General features: G+C 50.7%; 1 protein-coding gene across 1 annotated transcript in view; it reads right to left on the reverse strand.

Annotated features, from left to right (window-relative positions):
• Window positions 1-3,423: 3,423 nt before the first annotated feature.
• LRRC24 (leucine rich repeat containing 24) overlaps window positions 3,424-19,278 on the reverse strand; it is a 29,106-nt gene continuing 13,251 nt past the window's right edge. Inside the window, exons 2-5 of the mRNA XM_066625822.1 lie at window positions 11,831-12,005; window positions 7,608-7,886; window positions 6,085-6,253; window positions 3,424-5,388 (exon numbers count right to left, since the gene is read on the reverse strand). Of these exons, the coding sequence (XP_066481919.1) occupies window positions 4,367-5,388; window positions 6,085-6,253; window positions 7,608-7,886; window positions 11,831-11,992 (1,632 nt within the window). The 5' untranslated portion in view covers window positions 11,993-12,005 and the 3' untranslated portion in view covers window positions 3,424-4,366. The remainder of the gene's footprint in view (window positions 5,389-6,084; window positions 6,254-7,607; window positions 7,887-11,830; window positions 12,006-19,278) is intronic.

Raw genomic sequence — 19,278 nt, forward strand, 5'->3', positions numbered from 1 at the left:
CTTCTCTCTGGAATAGACACCGTTTGTTCACTCGCTGTCTGGAGAATCCAGGCATCATCCCTGACAGGTCATTGCAGTCCACTGTTTTCCATCTTTCCTCTTGATTTGCGGTTTATTGTTATTTTTTGACTTAAGAAGCAATTCTAGCATCAGCCTTACGTGAACTGACAAGGAGCTGTTAAAAGCCTTTCTGTGCTACTGTTCCTTTAATTAGTTGCTTCCTGTTTAGCCCTGATGGATTGGTCCTTAAATCATCAGTCAGTCAGTCTCTCTCTCTCTCTGTGATGGTTCACTTTAGCTAGATTCTGGCTGCTACAACAAATGCTCACTTTCTTTTTTAAAAAATTAGATGATCACAACTACTGGGGTGTTCCTGCAGAGAAGAGGAACGAACCACCTGGCGATCATTTCTGTGCTGCTGAGGCTGTGACTGACCAAGAAGGGGGTCTAAGCATTAAGGGGAAGCTGCTTCAAACCAAGGGAGGCATTTGGCTGCCTGAAGGCTGTAATTCCAGGCACCCCCTTTCAGCACTCTTGTGCCCTCCCCATCCATTCCACTGGGGCATGCACAGAGGAACTAAGTCACACCTTAAATTAGTGTAAGAGTGCTTAGGTCATGCTTTGGTTGGTGCCTCTGGTACCAAATGTCTTTACCCCATTGCAGGGGGAAAAGGACCAAGAGGCCAGACTCCAAGGCTGTTGAGATGGAGGAGGGCTGAGAAATTGGCATGAACTGGGATTGAAGGGAGGAAGGACAATCTGTGAGTGGGGGAAGGGATGAGGTAAAGGGACTGCAGTCAGAGAGGAAGTCATGACTGCTGATGGGCCACAAACGTGACTGACTCCTTAAAACTGGCCACAAACCAGCCATTTTAAAGTAGTAGTGAGAGTCACCTCTCAGGGAGACAAAGGGTTAATCCCCTCCTTCCTAGAGGAAGACCCCCCCCCCCATTCCTGCTTAGGCTCTCAAAGGCCTCTACTGCAGAGGGCAATGGAGGGGAAGCTGACCCAGCTGTTCAGAGAAAGTGGGACTAGCTGGCCAGGCACCTTTGCCAGCTCTTGGGTGCAAGAACCACCATGCTCAGGCCTCAAGAGAATGAGACTTACTTGTGCCACTGAAGTTCTGCAGTGTCTTTTGGCTGCCTGCAAGGCAGACTTCGCAGCACAATCCTCTGGCAAAATGATGATAATGCTGTTGGGAAATTTTTGGATATAAAAGCTGCCCACAACGGAGGTAGAACACATGTATGCCTGAGGCCATCAGTGCACTCTTGCCTACCTGTGTGTGTCTTGGTACTCAGCCTGTTGAGAGGGGGCTTGTGAGAAGTGGCCCCCCTCAGTAAACCCCCCTTTCACTTGAATGATCCAAAGCCAATTTTCCACTCTTAGCGTATCCATCCCCCAACCTTGTTATTTCAGGCCAAGGGAAAGGCAAAACATCAAATGTGGTTTTCTCCGTTTTCATCTGCTGTCATTGCTGGAAGAATGCAAGATCTTCGACCCTGAAGAGAAAATACTTAGCACTGGCAGGGCATACAGTGGAGTTACATTGGTCATGATATTTTAGGGAGTCCCATTAATAGTATCTATCAGTCTCTATGCCCATCACTACCAACCCCCATGCCACAGTGTCTTCCACTAGGACTGGCCCATGTGGGAAATTCAAGGGGCTCACATGACCCCCTCCTTCCACCCAGCACAAGAAGTTAAACTTGATTAACCCCATAGGTCAGGGGTGCTCAAACTTTCAACTTTAGGGATGCTGGACCTTTAACAAGTGTATAGAAGAGAGAATTTCAGCAGGTGCAACTTGTCATCCCACAGATGACAAGCTGCACCTGCTGAAATTATCTCTCCTGCGCAATTTTAAAGGTCCAGGGTCCATAAAGTTGAAAGTTTGAGCACCCCTGCCATAGGTGATAAAAAGCAGTTGTGTGCACCTCCCTTTGCACATTAGTTCTGGTATCTTGATGAGGGCTGCCTGCCCATCCAACCAAGACTCAAATCCTGGATGAGCGTGAGTACTCCGGGCAGCTATTTTCAACCTTTTTCGTCTCACAGCACAGACAAAGCACTAAAATTGTCAAGGCACACCATCGGTTTTTTGACAGGTGACAAGGCACATCACACTGCTGGCAGGGGTCTCACATCCCTCAATGGCTCCACTAATAAAATTACCCTCCCTCAAACTCTTGGGGCACACCTGCAGACCATTCGCGTCACTCCAATGTGCCGCAGCACACTGGTTGAGCATTGAAGAGACACTTGGCCAACAGTCTGAGGCAAAGAAGGAAGGCCCATAGCCAGGGAAACAGACCAGGGACAGACTGCACTTGCTCCCGGTGTGGAAGGGATTGTCACTCCCGGATTGGCCTTTTCAGCCACACTAGACGCTGTTCCAGAACCACCTTTCAGAGCGCGATACCAGAGTCTTTCGAGACTGAAGGTTGCCAACATGATGATGCTGCATTTATGGTAGGTTTTTTTTTATTTCCAGCTTGCCTTTTGACCTCAGTGCCCATTTCCTTCCCAAACCCCCTTGTGCCATCTTGTTGCCTGTACAGGGGTTCTGTTTAGCTCCTTTTGAGTCAGTGTGTAATTTTAATCCCCATGAATAACTGTGCTTCAGCAGCCTGGTCTCTCCAGAGGGAGCTGGCTTGCCCTCCTCCTTCCACTCCTTTCTCATCTCAGGGGCCTCCTATCTTCTGGTATCTCTGCTGACCTAGGAGGGTGGCTTTTCCAAGTTGGCCTGCTGGTGGCTGGAAGCCTCAACTTTGAATAGCAGCAGCAAGAACCAGGAGATTCGGGATGAACTGTGCAAGGAGTGGGGGCCAGCTGCAAGGCCCTGCACTCCCCCCTTGGCCATCTTATGGCTTTTGCATGACTGCAGGTGGCTTTTATATCGTGGGATTCAAAAGCTAGTGTGGTGATTTCATTTTTGGATTTTATATGAACTACCTTGAATATACGACCATGGAAAAGCAGGATTAAAGTATTTTAAATAAACAAAGATTCTGGGCCCCCACCTACCCCTGGTTTCATGCTGATTTATACAATGAAACCCTCTTGGGAGCTGCCTTGGAATTGTTCCACTGTGCAAAACTTGGCATGTCCCAACTCCTCCTGCCAGGACACTTGCAAGGCTAGAGTTCCAGTTGTGCAGCCTCCTGGGCCAGTGCTGTGAGCTGGAGTCCCTCAGCCTCCACCTATAAGGACTTAGAGCAGCCCTTTTGTGGCAGCCTAGCTATGGATGTTGTTTGCCATGGAACCAGCGAAAGAGGAAAGGCGGTCTGAGCAGCCCTGGCAGCACTGGAACAGTTTCTTGAAGTGTTCCCCCCTCCCCCACGAGGCCCAGGCTGAAATACTCCTGCCTGTCCAGCTACCTGTTTCTGCAGCAAGAACAGAACAGACCCTCAGTGGCCTTCGGCACCAACCACACTTTATTGGCTCTGTATTGCTGCCTTCCCCTCCATGGCAGGCCCGAGGGGGTTCCCCGTTTCCTGTGGCTCTCAAGCTCCTGCAAAAACCACTGTATAGCACCAGCAGGAAGCATGACTGTGCAGGTAGGTGACTTTTTCTCTAGGACCTACAAATGACATAGTGGTGCTATTTCCATTCTTTGTGATTGTGTCATTTTTACTCTTTAATAAGAAAAAAACCAAGGCAGACCGAAAAATTTCCTGTCTGTCCTCCTGCAACAAGCCGGTTCTCCCATCCAGGGAAAGAACCCAGGTGGCTCCACAGTGTCCTCAAAGGTCAGGGGGAAGGGACAGAAAGGGCACACAGTGCAGGACTCCCAGCCCCCATCAGCTGTTCTTCAGCTGCAGATGAGGGAGAGTCTGGGTCTGTCTTGGGAGTTGCTTCCTTGGTGGTCATGGAATAGTAAATTGCTACAAGTCAGCACACCTGAAGGCAGAGCACTGATTGACAGGATGCATTCTGGGGCAGAGCTTGTTGGGTACATCAGCTCAGGATACCACCAGGACTCCTGCCATCAGACAAGTGCTTTGGCAGGGGCCTCGAGACCTGCCGCCCACCTTCTGCAGGGTACAGCTAGATCTGAAGGGAGCAAATACATGCTTACCTCAAAGAGTGGCAATGGAGGTGCCTTGAGGGCAGACTGAGCCCCAATAGCAACCAGGTGGGGTAAGATTCCTCTTTGGGAGCAGGGGAGAGACTTAAAGACAAAGTCTCTCATGCCCCATGGATATTAATAGTCAAAGCATCATGAATCACCCCATCACCTTAAATAGCAGAGAAAGGCCAGGACGGAGGCAAAAGGTCAAGGAGGCTACAGCAGCTCCAGTAGGGGACACGTCCACTCCAAGGGCTCTGGGGCACCTTCCCACAATCCTCCCCAAATCACTTAGCAGTGGATTTCATAAGCAATCTGGGGCTGGAACATCAGTCCCTGATTGACAAAGAGCTCGCGGGCTTCTGGTGGGCAGTCCTCCTCCCCTTCCAGGGTTTGGGTAGCTTGGTCTTGGAGCTGTTCAGGAAAGACCCCCACCAGACCTTGGGGGTCCTTGTAGGTGGCAAAGAGAGGTTTGTTGCGATCAATGACAAACATCTCATGACCCCTCTCGTCACGGTACTCCTCCAACTGGGCAAATGTGGTGGGCCCATCCGAGTAGTCATTGACATAGAGGATGTTCTCTTCTTTCTTGGCCATTTTCCGCTTGCGATGTTTCCGATAGATCATGATGACCAGAAGGAGGGCTACCAGTGCCAGCAGAGAGATGGCCACAGCAATGGCAGTCTGCGTGGCCATGCTGAGGGCATTGAAGTCCATGCTCTCCATGTCATAGAGGGGCTCTTGGCTGATGTCCACGGAGGCTGGGTAGCCCCCCGAGGTCTGCTGCTGCTGCTGCTGCTGCTGAGAAAGGTTGACCATGAGATGAAAGAGCACCCGGGCTGTCCCACCTGGGTTGGAGGCCTCACACTCATACTTGCCAGCATGTGCCACTGTCACATTGTTGAGAAAGAGCATCCCACTGCCTGTGTCCGACTGCTCAAAGCGTTCCCCCACACTACGCTCGCTCAGCTCAAAAGTTCCACCTGGCAGCCGGGGACTGCTGGCCCTGGATCCTCCTGCTCGCCAGTGAGCCAACTTGCGCCATATCACCAGTGGCTGTGGATAGCCCGAGGCCTGGCAGGAGACACGCAGGTCATCTCCCAGTCGTGCTGTCATCTCCAGCGGCTCCACTTGCACCACAGGTGGGATACAGATCAAGCTGTTCCCAGAGACATCCATCAGGCTTTGGTAGGCCAGGCGCGGTGGCTCCGAGCACATGATCTTCTTGTCCAGAGGACTTAGGAGCCGCTGCCCTTCTTCCTTGACCCAGATGCGGAGCCAATGGAGAGAGCAGTCACATCGCCAGGGATTCTCTGGTGGAAGAAAGAGGGAGGCCTAATCAGTTAGTACTATGCACTCACCCAAACCCACTCTTTTCCCATGTCAGCTCCATTGTTCATCCATCAACGTTCATCATTGTTCAGCTCTGTGGTGGATGCCACAGAGAAGAGCTCCAAACCCAGGGGTTTCCTAGTTTCGATACCCACTCAGCCTTATTTCCTCACGCAATTTGGAGCAGAATCTTAGAAATGCAGTAGGAGAACAGGGATTCCAAAGACACATCTACTACACAAACCTATTTTAAACTAATTGTGGGTACCCTCCCCCAAGAAACCTGGGAACTGAAGTCCTGGGAGGGTGCTGAAAATTCTCTGCTGGAGATCCCCTGCCCCTTCACAGCCCTATGGCTCTTGGGGCTTCGAAACTTATGTTCTTATGAAACTGGCTTCAATGTGTTGCCAAAGGCACAGTCAGATGGTGGCTGTGACTGAATCCCAGGACCTCACTTCCCCGACGCTAATTACTAGCCTTTTGGACCTAGGAGAGAATGCCTTCCTTCAGGCACAATTGTTTGACCCCCACCTGTTCTTCTTGAGTGGCTCAGGATTGATGGTTATGCATCTCTCCTGCTGTCCAACCCAACTTTCCCTGCTGGGGGCCATTTCAAAGTACTGTGATAAAAGCCTTCGACCTGCAGCTGGAACTGCAAGAGCTGATGCTGAACTCACCTGTCAGCCGCAGCACCTGCAGACTGATGAGGGGCCGCAGGGCCACCCGGCTGATGGTGCGCAGGTTATTCTTGCTGAGGTCCAGCAGCGCCAAGGACGACAACCCAGCCAGCGCCTGGTCCTCCAGAGTCTCAATGCTGTTCTCTTGCAAGTGAAGTTCCTGCAGCCTCTGCAAAGGCAAAATCAGACCATGGGCAAGGTGGCCCTGCCGCTTTGCCTTTTCACCTCACTTGTTTGTTTGTACTGGACTGTGTGGACCACACAAACTGTTCTGGACCAGGATCACTTCAGATGTGCACAAACATCTGCATGCATAATTTGGATTTTGCCTCCTTGGTTGTGCAGGCCATCCTCTGAGGTAGAGGAGAGTCCAGGCACCCAAGCCTGTGGGGACAGAGGAATGGCTTTGCAGGAGGAAGAGAACCTCTGGAAAATATCTGGAGGAAAGACCTGAGGAATTAGTAAAAGGAATGGCGGGGGGAAGGTTGTTTGGTGCAGAAGCAGCAGGCAGTATGAGAGCTGAGGCGGCAGGACATTACAAATGCCAGACCACGAGCCTAAGAAGCCACATTCCCTCCAAGAATCCCCACTACTGTGTGGAGCCCTTCCGTGGCAGTGCCCAGACAGGGCCTCTGGACATTTGGCATCCTTTTGGACCACCTGAGTGAAATAGACTTGAGGGACACTGCTTTGTGGTGATTTTGGTCTGCCATTCCAGAAGGAATTCCTTCTGCCATTCCTTCTGGTTGAATCCTGCTCTCCATCATAGCCAACAGCCAATGGCATCCCACAGGGTTTACCCTGACCCCTATGTTTTTTTGACACTGACATGAAACCACTGGGAGAGGCTATCAGTGTGTGCATGCAGCTTCACATCACTATGTCATCACCTACAGAAGTGGCTGTGAATGTCCTGTCGGCCTGGATGGGGCCTAACAAGCTAAAATTAAATCCAGACAAGACAAAGATTTTCCTGGTAAGGAAGCCCTCTGACTCAGCGATCATGCACCAGCTTGTCCAGAACAGCACGGCAGTCACTTTAAAGGTGCAAGTCTGTGATCACAAAACCAGAAATGGGAGACAATCACCATTTTTAGTTGCTTCTGAGGCTTGGGGGGCCCAGCAGAGGGGTCCATGGGCTCCCCAGAAGATTATTGCTAATCATAAGTTTAATAAAACCCTTTCATCCCTGGCAGCAGTGTGATCGTGGCAATCGTGTCACTGCCTTTGTATCACCCCTTAAGGAGGCAGGGACAGGGCTTCCCTGGTGATGACCAGACCCAGAATAAGCAAATCATAAAGGCACTTGGGCCATCCAAGTCACCCACCCATTTGCACTGAGCCACTGTGGACCAGATGGGGAGTCGGTTCTGTGCAAAACCACGGGCTTAACGGAGAGCTCCGATTCCTACCTGTGAGATGCAAATTGCAGGGACAGAATACACCAGGATAAATCTAAAACAAACCAATGCTTCTCAGCAGATGAGGCCCCACATTTCTGTCCTGCCCCCTGCTGGGCTCACCTCCAGGTCACAGAAGGTGAAGTCAGGCAGACGGGTGATCTGATTGCCGGCCAGGTAGAGGACACGCAGGTGCTCCAGGCCCTTGAAGATGCTGCTGTTGATGAGGTGGATGCGGTTGCCGTTGAGAGCCAACTCCAGCAGCCGGTTCTGGTTGCGGAAGGCGCCTGGCTCCAGGGCAGAGATGGTGTTGTTCTGCATGTAGAGATACTGCAGGCCCGAGAGGGAGGCCAGGTCTTGCTGGTGGATCTGCGTGATGCCGTTGTCCTGCAGGAAGACTGTCTGCAGGAGCAGACAGAAGAAGCAGTGCTCAATTCAACAACCCTTTGGCAGCCCAGCTCCAGTAAGCAGAACACATGCACAACAGGCCCCAAACTAATTTGTAGTCCACTGACAGGCATTTTCAGGAGACTCTCCCAGGAGACTGCAGCCCTTTCACCACACTATCATGTGTACAGTTGTCCAGTCCAGCAAAGGCTCCCTAATGCCCTGTGCCTTGCAGATGTTGAGGCACTCTCAGGTTCCTTCCATGTCTGACCAAGGCCCAGGCATCTCTGCCTCCATCATCCTGGTGTGGGTGATGGCCCCAGATTTCGGTGACAGAGAGCATTCAGACTGGGATGGAGAAGAGCTGGTCAGATCACAGTGAAGGGTGGTGGAGCATGCAGTCTGCATGCATGAGGCCCCAGTGTCAGTCCCTGGTGCTTCCAGGCATGGCTGAGCAAGATTCCTGCCTGAAATTCAGGAGTTGCTGCAAGTCCATGCTGAACAAGATGGACTAATGGGCCAACAAGGTCTAAGGCAGATCCCAGTGCCCTCATCTTTCTATGTTCCCTGTTACCGATACCAGCTGATAAGATGCCCCAGGCACCACTGCAGGGTCTGAGAAACAGCCCCTTGTAAGTCAAGCTCACTTGAGGGCTTGGAACCTGACATACCAGGAATTTCTCATCATTCGGTGCCCACCTGCCAATGCAGGAAGTCGTCAGGCAAGAGGTGACTGAGAGGCAGTGGGCTGCTTGCCTCCTGCTGGGGGGCACCCCTGTAGGATTCCTCAAACTGCAGTGCGAGTCTAGTGCTCAGCCGTGGGCAGGATGACAATATGAGCCTTCTGGTTTACAGCCTGGGACTCTGGATTTCCTCTGCCTTGTTTCGCTACAAGCACAAGAACCTGTTCTGCAAGATTTTTCAGGGTGGCCCAACTGCAGTGTCTGCCTTGCTCAGAAGTGCAGCTAGCAGCAACCTGCAAGAAGACTGTTGCAGTGGTTGCACCTCCCTCCAAAATGCGCAGGTTCCCTTTCTGCCATTCTTCCACCAGCAGCGGAAGATCATCTGCTCTGTTACACATGTTGCTGTATGTAGCTCACAGCCCAATCCTATACAACTCCCTGCTCGCTGTATCCCATGGGGGTTTTGGGTCCTGGACATTTGTTCCCTTGCCCCAGATAAGCCCACACAGTCCAGTGACCACACAATCACAATGAAAAGCGAGGATCTGTTCCTGCGACCGGTGCTTTTCAACCTCTTCATAAACGACCTGGAGACAGGGGTAAGCAGTAAGGTGGCTAAGTTTGCAGACGACACCAAACATTTCTGATGAAGACCAGAAGTGACTGTGAGGAGCTCCAGAAGGATCTCTCCAGACTGGCAGAATGGGCAGCAAAATGGCAGATGCGCTTCAATGTCAGTAAGTGTCAAGTAATGCACATTGGGGCAAAGAATCAAAATTTACGTACAGGCTAATGGGTTTTGAGTTGTCCGAGATGGAACAGGAGAGGGATCTTGGGGCGCTGGTGGACAGTGCAATCAAAGCGTCGACCCAATGTGTGGCAGCAGTTAAGAAGGCCGATTTTATGCTTGGGATCATTTGAAAAGATATTGAGAACACAATGGCTAATATTATAATGCCGTTGTACAAATCAATGGTAAGGCCACACCTGGAGTATTGTGTCCAGTTCTGGTCGCCACATCTCAAAAAGGACATAGTGGAGATGGAGAAGGTGCAAAAGAGAGCGACTAAGATGATTACGGGGCTGGGGCACCTTCCTTATGAGGAAAGGCTACAGCGCTTGGGGTTCTTCAGTCTAGAAAAGAGGCTCCTCAGGGGGGACATGATTGAGACATACAAAATTATGCAGGGGATGGTCAGTGGATAGAGAGATGCTCTTTTCCCTCTCACATAACACCAGAACCAGGGGACATCCACTAAAATTGAGCATTGGGAGAGTTAGGGCAGACAAAAGAAAATATTTCTTTACTCAGTGTGTGGTTGGTCTGTGGAACTCCTTGCCACAGGATGTGGTGATGGCATCTGGCCTAGATGCCTTTAAAGGGGGATTGGACCAATTTCTGGTGGAGAAGTCCATTACGGCTTACAAGCCATGATGTTTATGTGCAACCTCCTGGTTTTAGAAATGGGGTATGTCAGATGCAAGGGAGGGCACCAGAATGAGGCCTCTTGTTTTTTGTGCTCCCTGGGGCTTTTGGTGGACCACTGTGAGATACAGGAAGCTGGACTAGATGGGCCTATGGCCTGATCCAGCAGGGGGGCTGTTCTTATGATCTGCTGGGTCTTCTTAGACCTCCACCAGCAATTTCACAGGTGCATTCTGAGAGGACCTGGGGGACCAAGGCTGGGAAGTGGGATAGGCTAACAGTTGCACAACTCTTGCCAATACCGTCCCCTTCCCAGGCTCAATTCGCCCTCCTCCTACTCCCATCTCTGCCCCACTCCGCCTCCCTCCCACCCCTAAATTGACGTATACCAGCAGGTGGCCTCCAGTTGCTGGTGGCAGTGACCAGGCAGTACTGAACGGCGTGTCACATTCTATGACAGAAGTAAGGGCCTTATGCTGTCAGAATGCTTGCTCTGGTGGCATGAAGCCCTAGTGGGATTGGGTCATTAACTGTGTTAGGGTTCCATCACTATGAAACAAGGGAGCAGGATAGTGTGGAGGGTGCACAGCAATGTGAAGCTCCACATGCTGGGTAATAACTGATGTTTCATAAGCCTGCATGCAACTGCTGCACGCTCCTCACCCCCTACTTTCCCATTTGCTTCCCCTGCCCAGGATGTGGCAGGTGTAGGCATGTAGCTTATATAAGTAAGTACAAACCTAGCAGCCCCATCACCACCACTTTGCCCCGACTTTCTGGAACAAACTAGAAAAGGAAGGTGAATGGATGAACATTTTTTCCCCCCAGTCAACTAGCAACCTCAGTGAGTCTTAGCTACCCTATAACATAAAGGTGCTCTTAAGACCTTGACATTGCTCTTATCTGGCCACATGGCATGCTTGATTACATGCAAACATGGTGCTGGGGCCGTGCTGGGCCAGCATGACCTCTTATTGCATTTTGGAAGCAGACTTCCAAATAGCAAGAGGCCTCAGACCCCACGGGCTTCAAGGAAGGCCACCTGTTATCACTCCCCACCTCCCCACTCCTACAGGCTGGCTGGGGAGCAGCATGCTTGGTTTTCACTTCTTGGAAAATTCCCTGAGCAGCTGGCTGCACCTCGGTCATCTGACATATTTGGATCTGTGGACAAAGTCACACAGTGGAGCTCCCTGCCCTGGAGCAAACAGAGTTGCTAGTGGCACAAAAGGAGGGCCTCCAACCCTGGTTGCCCTTATCAGCTCCATGGCCAAACTCAGCCAAGGAATTCTCACAAACCAAGCCCCCGGGATCCAGCACTAGCTGCTGCACAGGTGCACAATGGCCATCAGGGATGAACATCCAAAGGCCATCAAAAGAAGGTTCCTTGACCCAGCAAGAGAAGCCTCTCACTGGACCAGGCCTAAGGCCCAAACAGCCCAGCCTCCTGCTTCCCACAGTGGCCACCAGCTGCTTTTGAAAGCAGGCAGGACATGAACACATTCCCCTCTCATGCCACTGTTCCCCACCACTACACCCGGGCACAATGCCTCAGAACCCGGAGGCAGCCTGCAGCCATCCAGAACATTTGCCCCATTCCCCTTTAAAGCCATTCAAACTAGTGGCCATCAACACATCTTATGGTAGTGCATTCCACAGGCTAAATCGGCTCTGTGTGAAGAAGTCCTTCCTGCTGTTCTCTTGCCACTAAGAGGCAGCAATGCAGGAGGCCTTGTGTTTTGCATAGCAACTAGCCAGTCAGTGAACTGCAGGGTTCTTGAACAGCCTTTTTAACCTCCATAGGAACCAGAAGCCCTGATGTGGGAGCTGGTCTTCCGCTTGTAACTTACCTGGGTGGATGGGTGGATGCTGGCCGGGATCTCTCTGAGGCCCAAAGACCCACACTCCACAGTCATGCTGTAGCAGCGGCAGGTGGCAGGGCATGTGCGGGCCTGGAGTGTTATGAGCCCCAACAGCAAGAGGGAGACAAGTGGGTTCCCTGCTGAGGCCATCCTAGACCGGCTCCTGGCAAGAAAGAAATAAAGAAAATCCAGCACTTAGGCTAGATGCTCTACAAGTAACAGATAATCTCATTTATTTATTTAAAAATACTTGGGTAGCCCAATCCTATCAAATTCCCTGTGCAGCAGTGACGCAGCACCAATGTGGTGCCCACTGAATCCCGTGGGGGAGGCTTTGGCCTCAAGTAAACTCCTGAGGTAAAGTGGGTCACCTTAGACCTGCGTCAGCAATATCGCAAATCTGTGTTGACCCATGAAGGTGGATCAGACCTGGGAAGGGGGTTAGGATTCGGAGGGCACCAGTGCAGCCAAACATAAGAACAGCCCCACTGGATCAGGCCACAGGCCCATCTAGTCCAGCTTCCTGTTTCTCACAGCGGCCCACCAAATGCCCCAGGGAGCACACCAGATAACAAGAGACTTCATCCTGGTGCCCTCTCTTGCATCTGACATAACCCATTTCTAAAATCAGGAGGTTGCACATACACATCATGGCTTGTAACCCGTAATGGATTTTTCCTCCAGAAACTTGTCCAATCCTCTTTTAAAGGCATCCAGGCCAGATGCCGTCACCACATCCTGCGGCAAGGAGTTCCACAGATCAACCACACGCTGAGTAAAGAAATATTTTCTCTTGTCTGTTCTAATTTTCTCTTGTCTGTTCTAACATGCCCTCTTCCTGGTCCCAGTTTGCCCTCCTCTGCCCCATCTCCTTCCTGTTCCACCCACCTACCCCTGCCCCATTCCATCCCCTCTTTGCTTCCCTCCAACCTCCTACACGGCCTTACCTGCAACAGGAGGCATCCTTGGTCCATCATCACGTGGACCCAGACACTCTTTGCTTCCAGTGGTGGCTAGGCACTGTTGCATTTACAACAGATGGAAAGTGTGTTATGCCACTGGAACACACGTGCTGGAAGTGTAATGGCCAGATAGGATTGGGCCCTCAGTCTCCTTTCAGTCCCATCAAATAATAATTTGGGGAGATGAAAGATGGTGCTGCACAAACCAATGGATTAAGGTTGGGCTTCCCATTTTTCTCCTTGACATTCTTTTTCAGAGGAGGACATGAAAACTTTGCTCTGAAAACCTCAGTCAGCTGTGCATTTACTTAGTTATCAAAATACTGACACTGTAGCTTTTGGTCTCCCAAATGTTAGTATCCGCATAGCAGCAAGCAACAATAGTTTCATGCAAAGCATAAAAACAGCAGTAACCAACTTAATTAAGAAACAGATTAAAATGACAACAGTGAAAACCCAGCACAACTCAAGCACATACTATCTCAGTGAGGGCAACCAACACGCCCACTTTGAACCAGCATGAAAGAACCAAGGAACTGTGCCCAGGTCTGTGCTGTCAGTACCCCACTGAACTGAGCGCCTTCTGCCCTCTTGGTCTCAGACTTGCCCCTCCATGGAGACAACCAAAGCAGCGCACTGGACCTCATCAGCAGGTCTGTTCCCTAAAGTGTTCCCTGCTCCACAGAAGGAATTTTAGTGACTGTGGAAGTATTTTATTAAGATATGTTTATTCCATTTCACATATTTTAGATCCTGAATTTTTGAAATGTTGGGTATAAAACAAACAGTTCCTCAAGTTATTCATTCGGAGGAGACCTGACTTGGCAGCAGCATATGCAAAAAAATAGGTGTCTTACAGCCCAATCCTATCCTCAAGGTTCACTGGCATATCTTCATGTGCGCCACAATAATGACAGCCCCACTGGTGGAGGAGTCTGTCCACTGACAGACATGTCCCAGATACCAGTGCAACACTGACAAAATGGTGTGCTGACATAGTTTGGATGCTGGCACAACTCCATCAGTGAGGTCCAAATGGGGTTGAGATTTTAGCATGACATGGGAGGACAAGGAGAAGCACATGCACGCCATATCCAAGCTCCCCTTCACACAACGAACACACCTGACGCCGGAAACAGGGCTGATGCAGGTGAGAGTAATCTCATAGGTAACAATGGGGAAGGGAAAACCGCAGAAAACTGCAACCCCGTTACCCTACTAACCCATCCATTTTCCTACAATGGAGCATTGGCTACAGACTACATTTGGCAGGCAATCATAGTACTGAAGCCCCACCAGGAAGACTACATCTCTCTGGTCTCTTAGGGGAGAATTCTGGTGCAGGGTAATGTTCCAAGCCACCATGCTCTCACCTTTTACAGGGCACCACTGAAAGATACACTTTGGAGGCACCACTCTCCCTTACAAACACTGTCCAGAGCACAGATGTGACTGATGCTGTTGGGTCCCGTTTTCCTGCCACTGTGCTTCTTCTCAGTCCCCACAGGCACCATAAAGACCTCAAGGGAAGCCTACAGCCTGCCTAGAAGTGACCAGGGTGTGCCCACCTGATGCTCGGCAAGGTTATTGACCTTTCCAGCCAGGACCCTGTGGCTTTGCATACTCTGTGGCAGACAATGAACCAACTGGTGCAGTCAGACCTCACTGGCACTTGTTACTTGGTTGTCAGTTGGATAACCTGCAATGACACAACAGCCTTGCTGGAAGGAGATGATTGGCAGCCCCACTTGAGCATGTCTCTTTCAGATGCTCCTCCATCACTGATCCAGTTCAATAGAAACTTTGACTGGATCACACCCATAGTCTGCTTGTGAGCAGAGAGGGATTCCTTCTCATCTTCTGAGGTTTCTTATCTCAGCTAGCCTCGGGATGGGTGTCTGTAGGGGGGAGGGGGCCCACTGCTCCCAGGGTCCAAACTCTGCAACTCCTTGGGCTACAAGGTGGGGGACACTCCTCAGTGACCATGAACTCGTGCTGTATGTGGTGGGCAGCGGCAGGGGGACAGGAACAGGTTGTGCATTCACAGCACAAACTGTGAATGAAGCTGACAGACGTGACACAAATCCAGCACAATGCAAGGCAATTTCTTCAAGCCAACCAGTGGTTCTCCAAAGCCAATAAATGTCGCAGCTTTCATGCTGAGTCAAAAAACTATTCCCCATCCCCCATGGCCTGAGGCAATTAGGGCTTGGAAACCAAGCAAAATGATTTAGCAACCGGAAGCAAGGGAAACAGCAGGCAACGGAGGAGGCCTACAAATCCACGTACTTTATTCCAAACTCTCATCAAGTTTAAGCCAAGGGTGATTTAACATGAGCTGGCCAAGCGTGTTGGATGGACTAGATTAAATAAGAGACGCTTCCAGTTCCTGGGGGGAAATTCAATGGTCCTATGCCTGCAGAAAACCTGGAGGTTAATTCTGGAAGGGAAAGATGCCAGAACACCAGCCAGTCCCCCAGTGCTGGAGGAAGGCTGTGCTGACTTATTATCAATCATGCATGTTTAGAGATCTTTTTACATGCGTGATCCTTGTATGGAATCAAAAAGACAGGTCTCTGCCCCAAGGACCTTTCAATCTAAACTCCAATGCAGAGAACACAGTAGAGAACATAAGAACAGCCCCACTGGATCAGGCCATAGGCCCATCTAGTCCAGCTTCCTGTATCTCACAGCAGCCCACCAAATGCCCCAGGGAGCACACCAGATAACAAGAGACCTCATTCTGGTGCCCTCCCTTGCATCTGGCAAGGTAAGGAGAGGAAGATGGAGGAGGAGGATAGAGGGGAGGAAGGCACCTCTATTTCAGGTACTTATATATTTAAGCTTAGTTTAGTTTCAGTAGGGGACAAAGACTAAGTTGAAAGCCATGAGTTCCGAGGACGGAGGTGAATTGCACTCAGCACACATTCTATCGCACGCTTCCTTTTAACTACCCTTTGGGTGTTCTTGATGGAGACCTGCCACAGACAACAGGCTCCAGTGCAAATGCCAAAGAATTCTGCATTTGGGGAAAACCTGCAAGCAGCTGATCTTACAAAGCATTTCCTTAGAGGAAAGCAGTGGACTCACTTCTTGAGCTAGTCTGACATCTTTTGGGGTGTATTGTTTGTCGTGCCAACTTGTTGCAGCTCCAATCTCTAGAATTTTTCACACTCACTTACAGCCTATCTACAAATATGGGGACTACAGCGCCAACGCAAAGACCTCCCTCCTACGCACAACACCCACAAGTCCTTATGCATTCTTTGCAGACTGTGGGTTGCTGCAGCCCTCAGAAGCTAAGCCAGTTTCCCCATGGTGTAAAGGGACTCTCTAGGTGCAGTTATTGGCTGTTACCAAGGTGCGGGTGCCATGGCGACCAGCATCTAAAAATAAAAATCAAAGTGGGGGCTATTGGATCATTGCCTCCTCAGGAAACCGCCGAGAGGGATGAACTGGAAAGAAACCAGGGTAGGGGCTTGCTGCTTAGGGGACAGAGGAAGCAGACTGCACTCACCCAGTACCCCCAGCATCCAACGTCTAGGCTTGACACGACCACCTCCGTTTCCCTGCTGCCCTGAAAAGGGCAGAGATAGCGCAGTCACTCCTAAACCCATTACAGGCTTTGGCCAATGTCGCCAGTAATCAGGGCGAAGTCCCATAATGTTATAGGCATCCTGATGAGAGATTAGAGTGGGGCAGCAGCCTGTGCACTGTAAGGGGTCTAGGCAAGAGGAATGGTGGCCAGGAGGGGAGGGAAAGACGGAAGAGAAAATGGAGGAAGTGGGCTATGGATGTTGGAAGAACATCTAAATGTGGGGGGGGGGGGGAAGAGATTGTTAACTAAAAAGCAAGGGTTTTCCTTTACTAGACAAGTCAACACTATGCGCACAATTCAAGGTCAGCAATTTTTAGAGTGCCTGCACCTCCTCCCAGACCAGACTCAATCTAGGGCCCACCAGAGACTTTTATTGCCCCAACTGACTGAACTGCACCACCTACTATCTATGCCCCTGGATTCCTTGCAATGCTGCAGACAATGCTGGGTTAAGTCAGGTTGCAAGTAGCCACACCTCCCTACCATCCAGCATTCTTGGTGACACTCCTAGGGATTTCAGGATTGGGCTCTGTGCATTGCTGCCCTCCCTAGGTGATTGGTCAGGTTGCCTGTGCAATTGGGCTGACACCTGCCCATATCTTTCAGGGATCTTCTGATCATTTCTTCATTCATCCCCAAGTCTCTATCCTGACATGCCCATCTCTCCATCTTGCTGACCCAAACTGTGGGGCCACTTCTCTTCAGCAGCTTTGTACTCGTGTAATCTCTGGCTACAAAAGTAATTAGCCATCCTTTAGTAGCCAGCATCCTTTAGCAACCCCGTGAGTATTCATGCATTGCCACTCCAGTAAATGTGCATTACATTTTGACTGTGTCCTGCACCAACGTCTCCCTCTGCAGCAATGCAGTGTGTGCCCCTCCATTCCTGTTATCTTTAGACCTCATTCTATTGACCTTGTTTATCCTGAGCCCATCTGAACCCACCCACTGCTTTCGTGATCTATTTCATACTCCTCATGAAGTAGGCTTCTGCTTATGACAGTTGTACCCCAAGAGCTATTCTTCCAACTCCATGCCTTTTGGATGCAGAGACCAACACGGCCCTTCTGCTGCGAAGGACAAGTTCAGCAACTGTTCTTCAGTTCCTTAATAACTTTTTGGTGGATGCCATCTGGGCCCAGTGACTTATTGATCTTTAATTTTTCAATCAAAGGTCCGAAAACATCTTGTCCTTGTCCCCCAGACCTGAAACATCTTGTCTTTTAACCTTCATCTGAGTTACAGAACAATCCGAACCCCTGGTTTAGGCCGGCACAAGTCACTTGTGCTGATCGGGGGAACTTCAGTGACAAGCAGCAACTTGCACTTGTGAATGGCTACCACACAGTGGCATAGCTAGAGGGGGAGCAAAGCACTACGTTTTGCAGGGAGCCTCATTGTAGCATGCAAGTGGCCCCTCCCCCTCCTCTTCGGAGCCAGTCTGGGTGGTGGAAGCAAAATGAAGGTGTTTGCCTCCATTTTGCACCCAATGCCTGGAATGGCTCTGAGGAGGAGGAGAGGGGCCAATTGCACGCTGCGGTGAGGCTCCCTGCAAAACTTACCAACACAACAAAAAACATACAAGAGCCCTCCTACATCAGACCAAAGGGGTGCCCAGCCCAGCACCCAGTTTTTCCACACTGCTCACCCAGATGCCTCTGCAAAAGTCCCAAGCTGAAGATAAAGGGCATTTTCCTGCCATTGCTTCTCAGCAATTGGTACTCAGCAATGCACCCGTCTCTAAACCCGAAGCAGAGCATGGCCATGGGGTCTAAGTGCCCGTCCTTGTCCTCCACTAGCACACTCGCAATGCTGCACACTCACAAACTTATAGAGAAAAAAATCAGTTGATTTTTTGTGTTATGTTGTTAACAACAACTACATGGATTTATGAGTGATGTCAAAAGTGGATAATTGAGTTCTCGTTACAGAATCTTAATTTCCTGTTAGAAGGGCAGCAACAGCAAAACCCGCTTCGGATGCCTGGGGCAGCCTCTCTTCATTAAGCGGCTTTTCTCTCCTGCAGGAATCCCTCAGAGCATTTTTGTACATCCTTATACTGTTATGGTGAATATTTACATAGTACAACCCAAAGTTCAAACCAGTTTACACAGCACAAAAAATGAGAAAACAATGCCCCATTCCAAAGGGGCTCATAGTCCAAAAAAACAACAGAGAGGAGACCAGCAAACAGCCCCTGGGAGGGGGACAATGCCAGGGTGAGCACAGACAGTTGCTTCCCTGCCTACCCACAAGTCAGTGATTCTCAAACTGGGGCGTCGCGATGCCCAGCCTGAGTGCCCTGGGCTCTGCCTCCTTAAGGGGTGGCAGGGGGGAAGGCAGTGACACAACGCCCAGCATCGTGCTGCTGTAGAGGAGTTCAGGGGCATGCTTCCACTTATCCCCACCTACAGCAGCCTCCTGGGGGTTGGAGGAGCCCGGCGTCAGTCTCAGCAAGGCCCTCCACGCAGTGCAGACCCCTGCAGAATGCAATAGCGACCACTTCCTGTTTCTTGATCGCTAAACTGAAGTGGCTGCGATTACGTCCTGCAGGAGTCTGCACTGCGTGGAGAGCCATGCTGAGACTGGCGCCGGGCTCTCACCCCCAGGAGGTCCTGGCTTCTGACCCCCAGGAGGCTGCTGCAGCAGGGGTGAGTAGAAACGTGCCCCTACGCCCCCCCCACAGCAGCATGATGCTGGGCATTGCCTTGCTGCCTTCCCCCCGCCTCTACTGCCTTCCTCCCGCATACGCAAGAACTTACAGGCTCACAAACTCTCCCAGCAAGTTTGAGAACCATTGCCATAAGCAAACCATCACTTTCGAAGTGGTGCCTTCAGCTCTCACCTCTACACCAACTCAAGCTTGACCTCTGGGC

The sequence above is a fragment of the Tiliqua scincoides genome, chromosome 4 (assembly GCF_035046505.1).
Source record: "Tiliqua scincoides isolate rTilSci1 chromosome 4, rTilSci1.hap2, whole genome shotgun sequence".
Taxonomy (NCBI): domain Eukaryota; kingdom Metazoa; phylum Chordata; class Lepidosauria; order Squamata; family Scincidae; genus Tiliqua; species Tiliqua scincoides.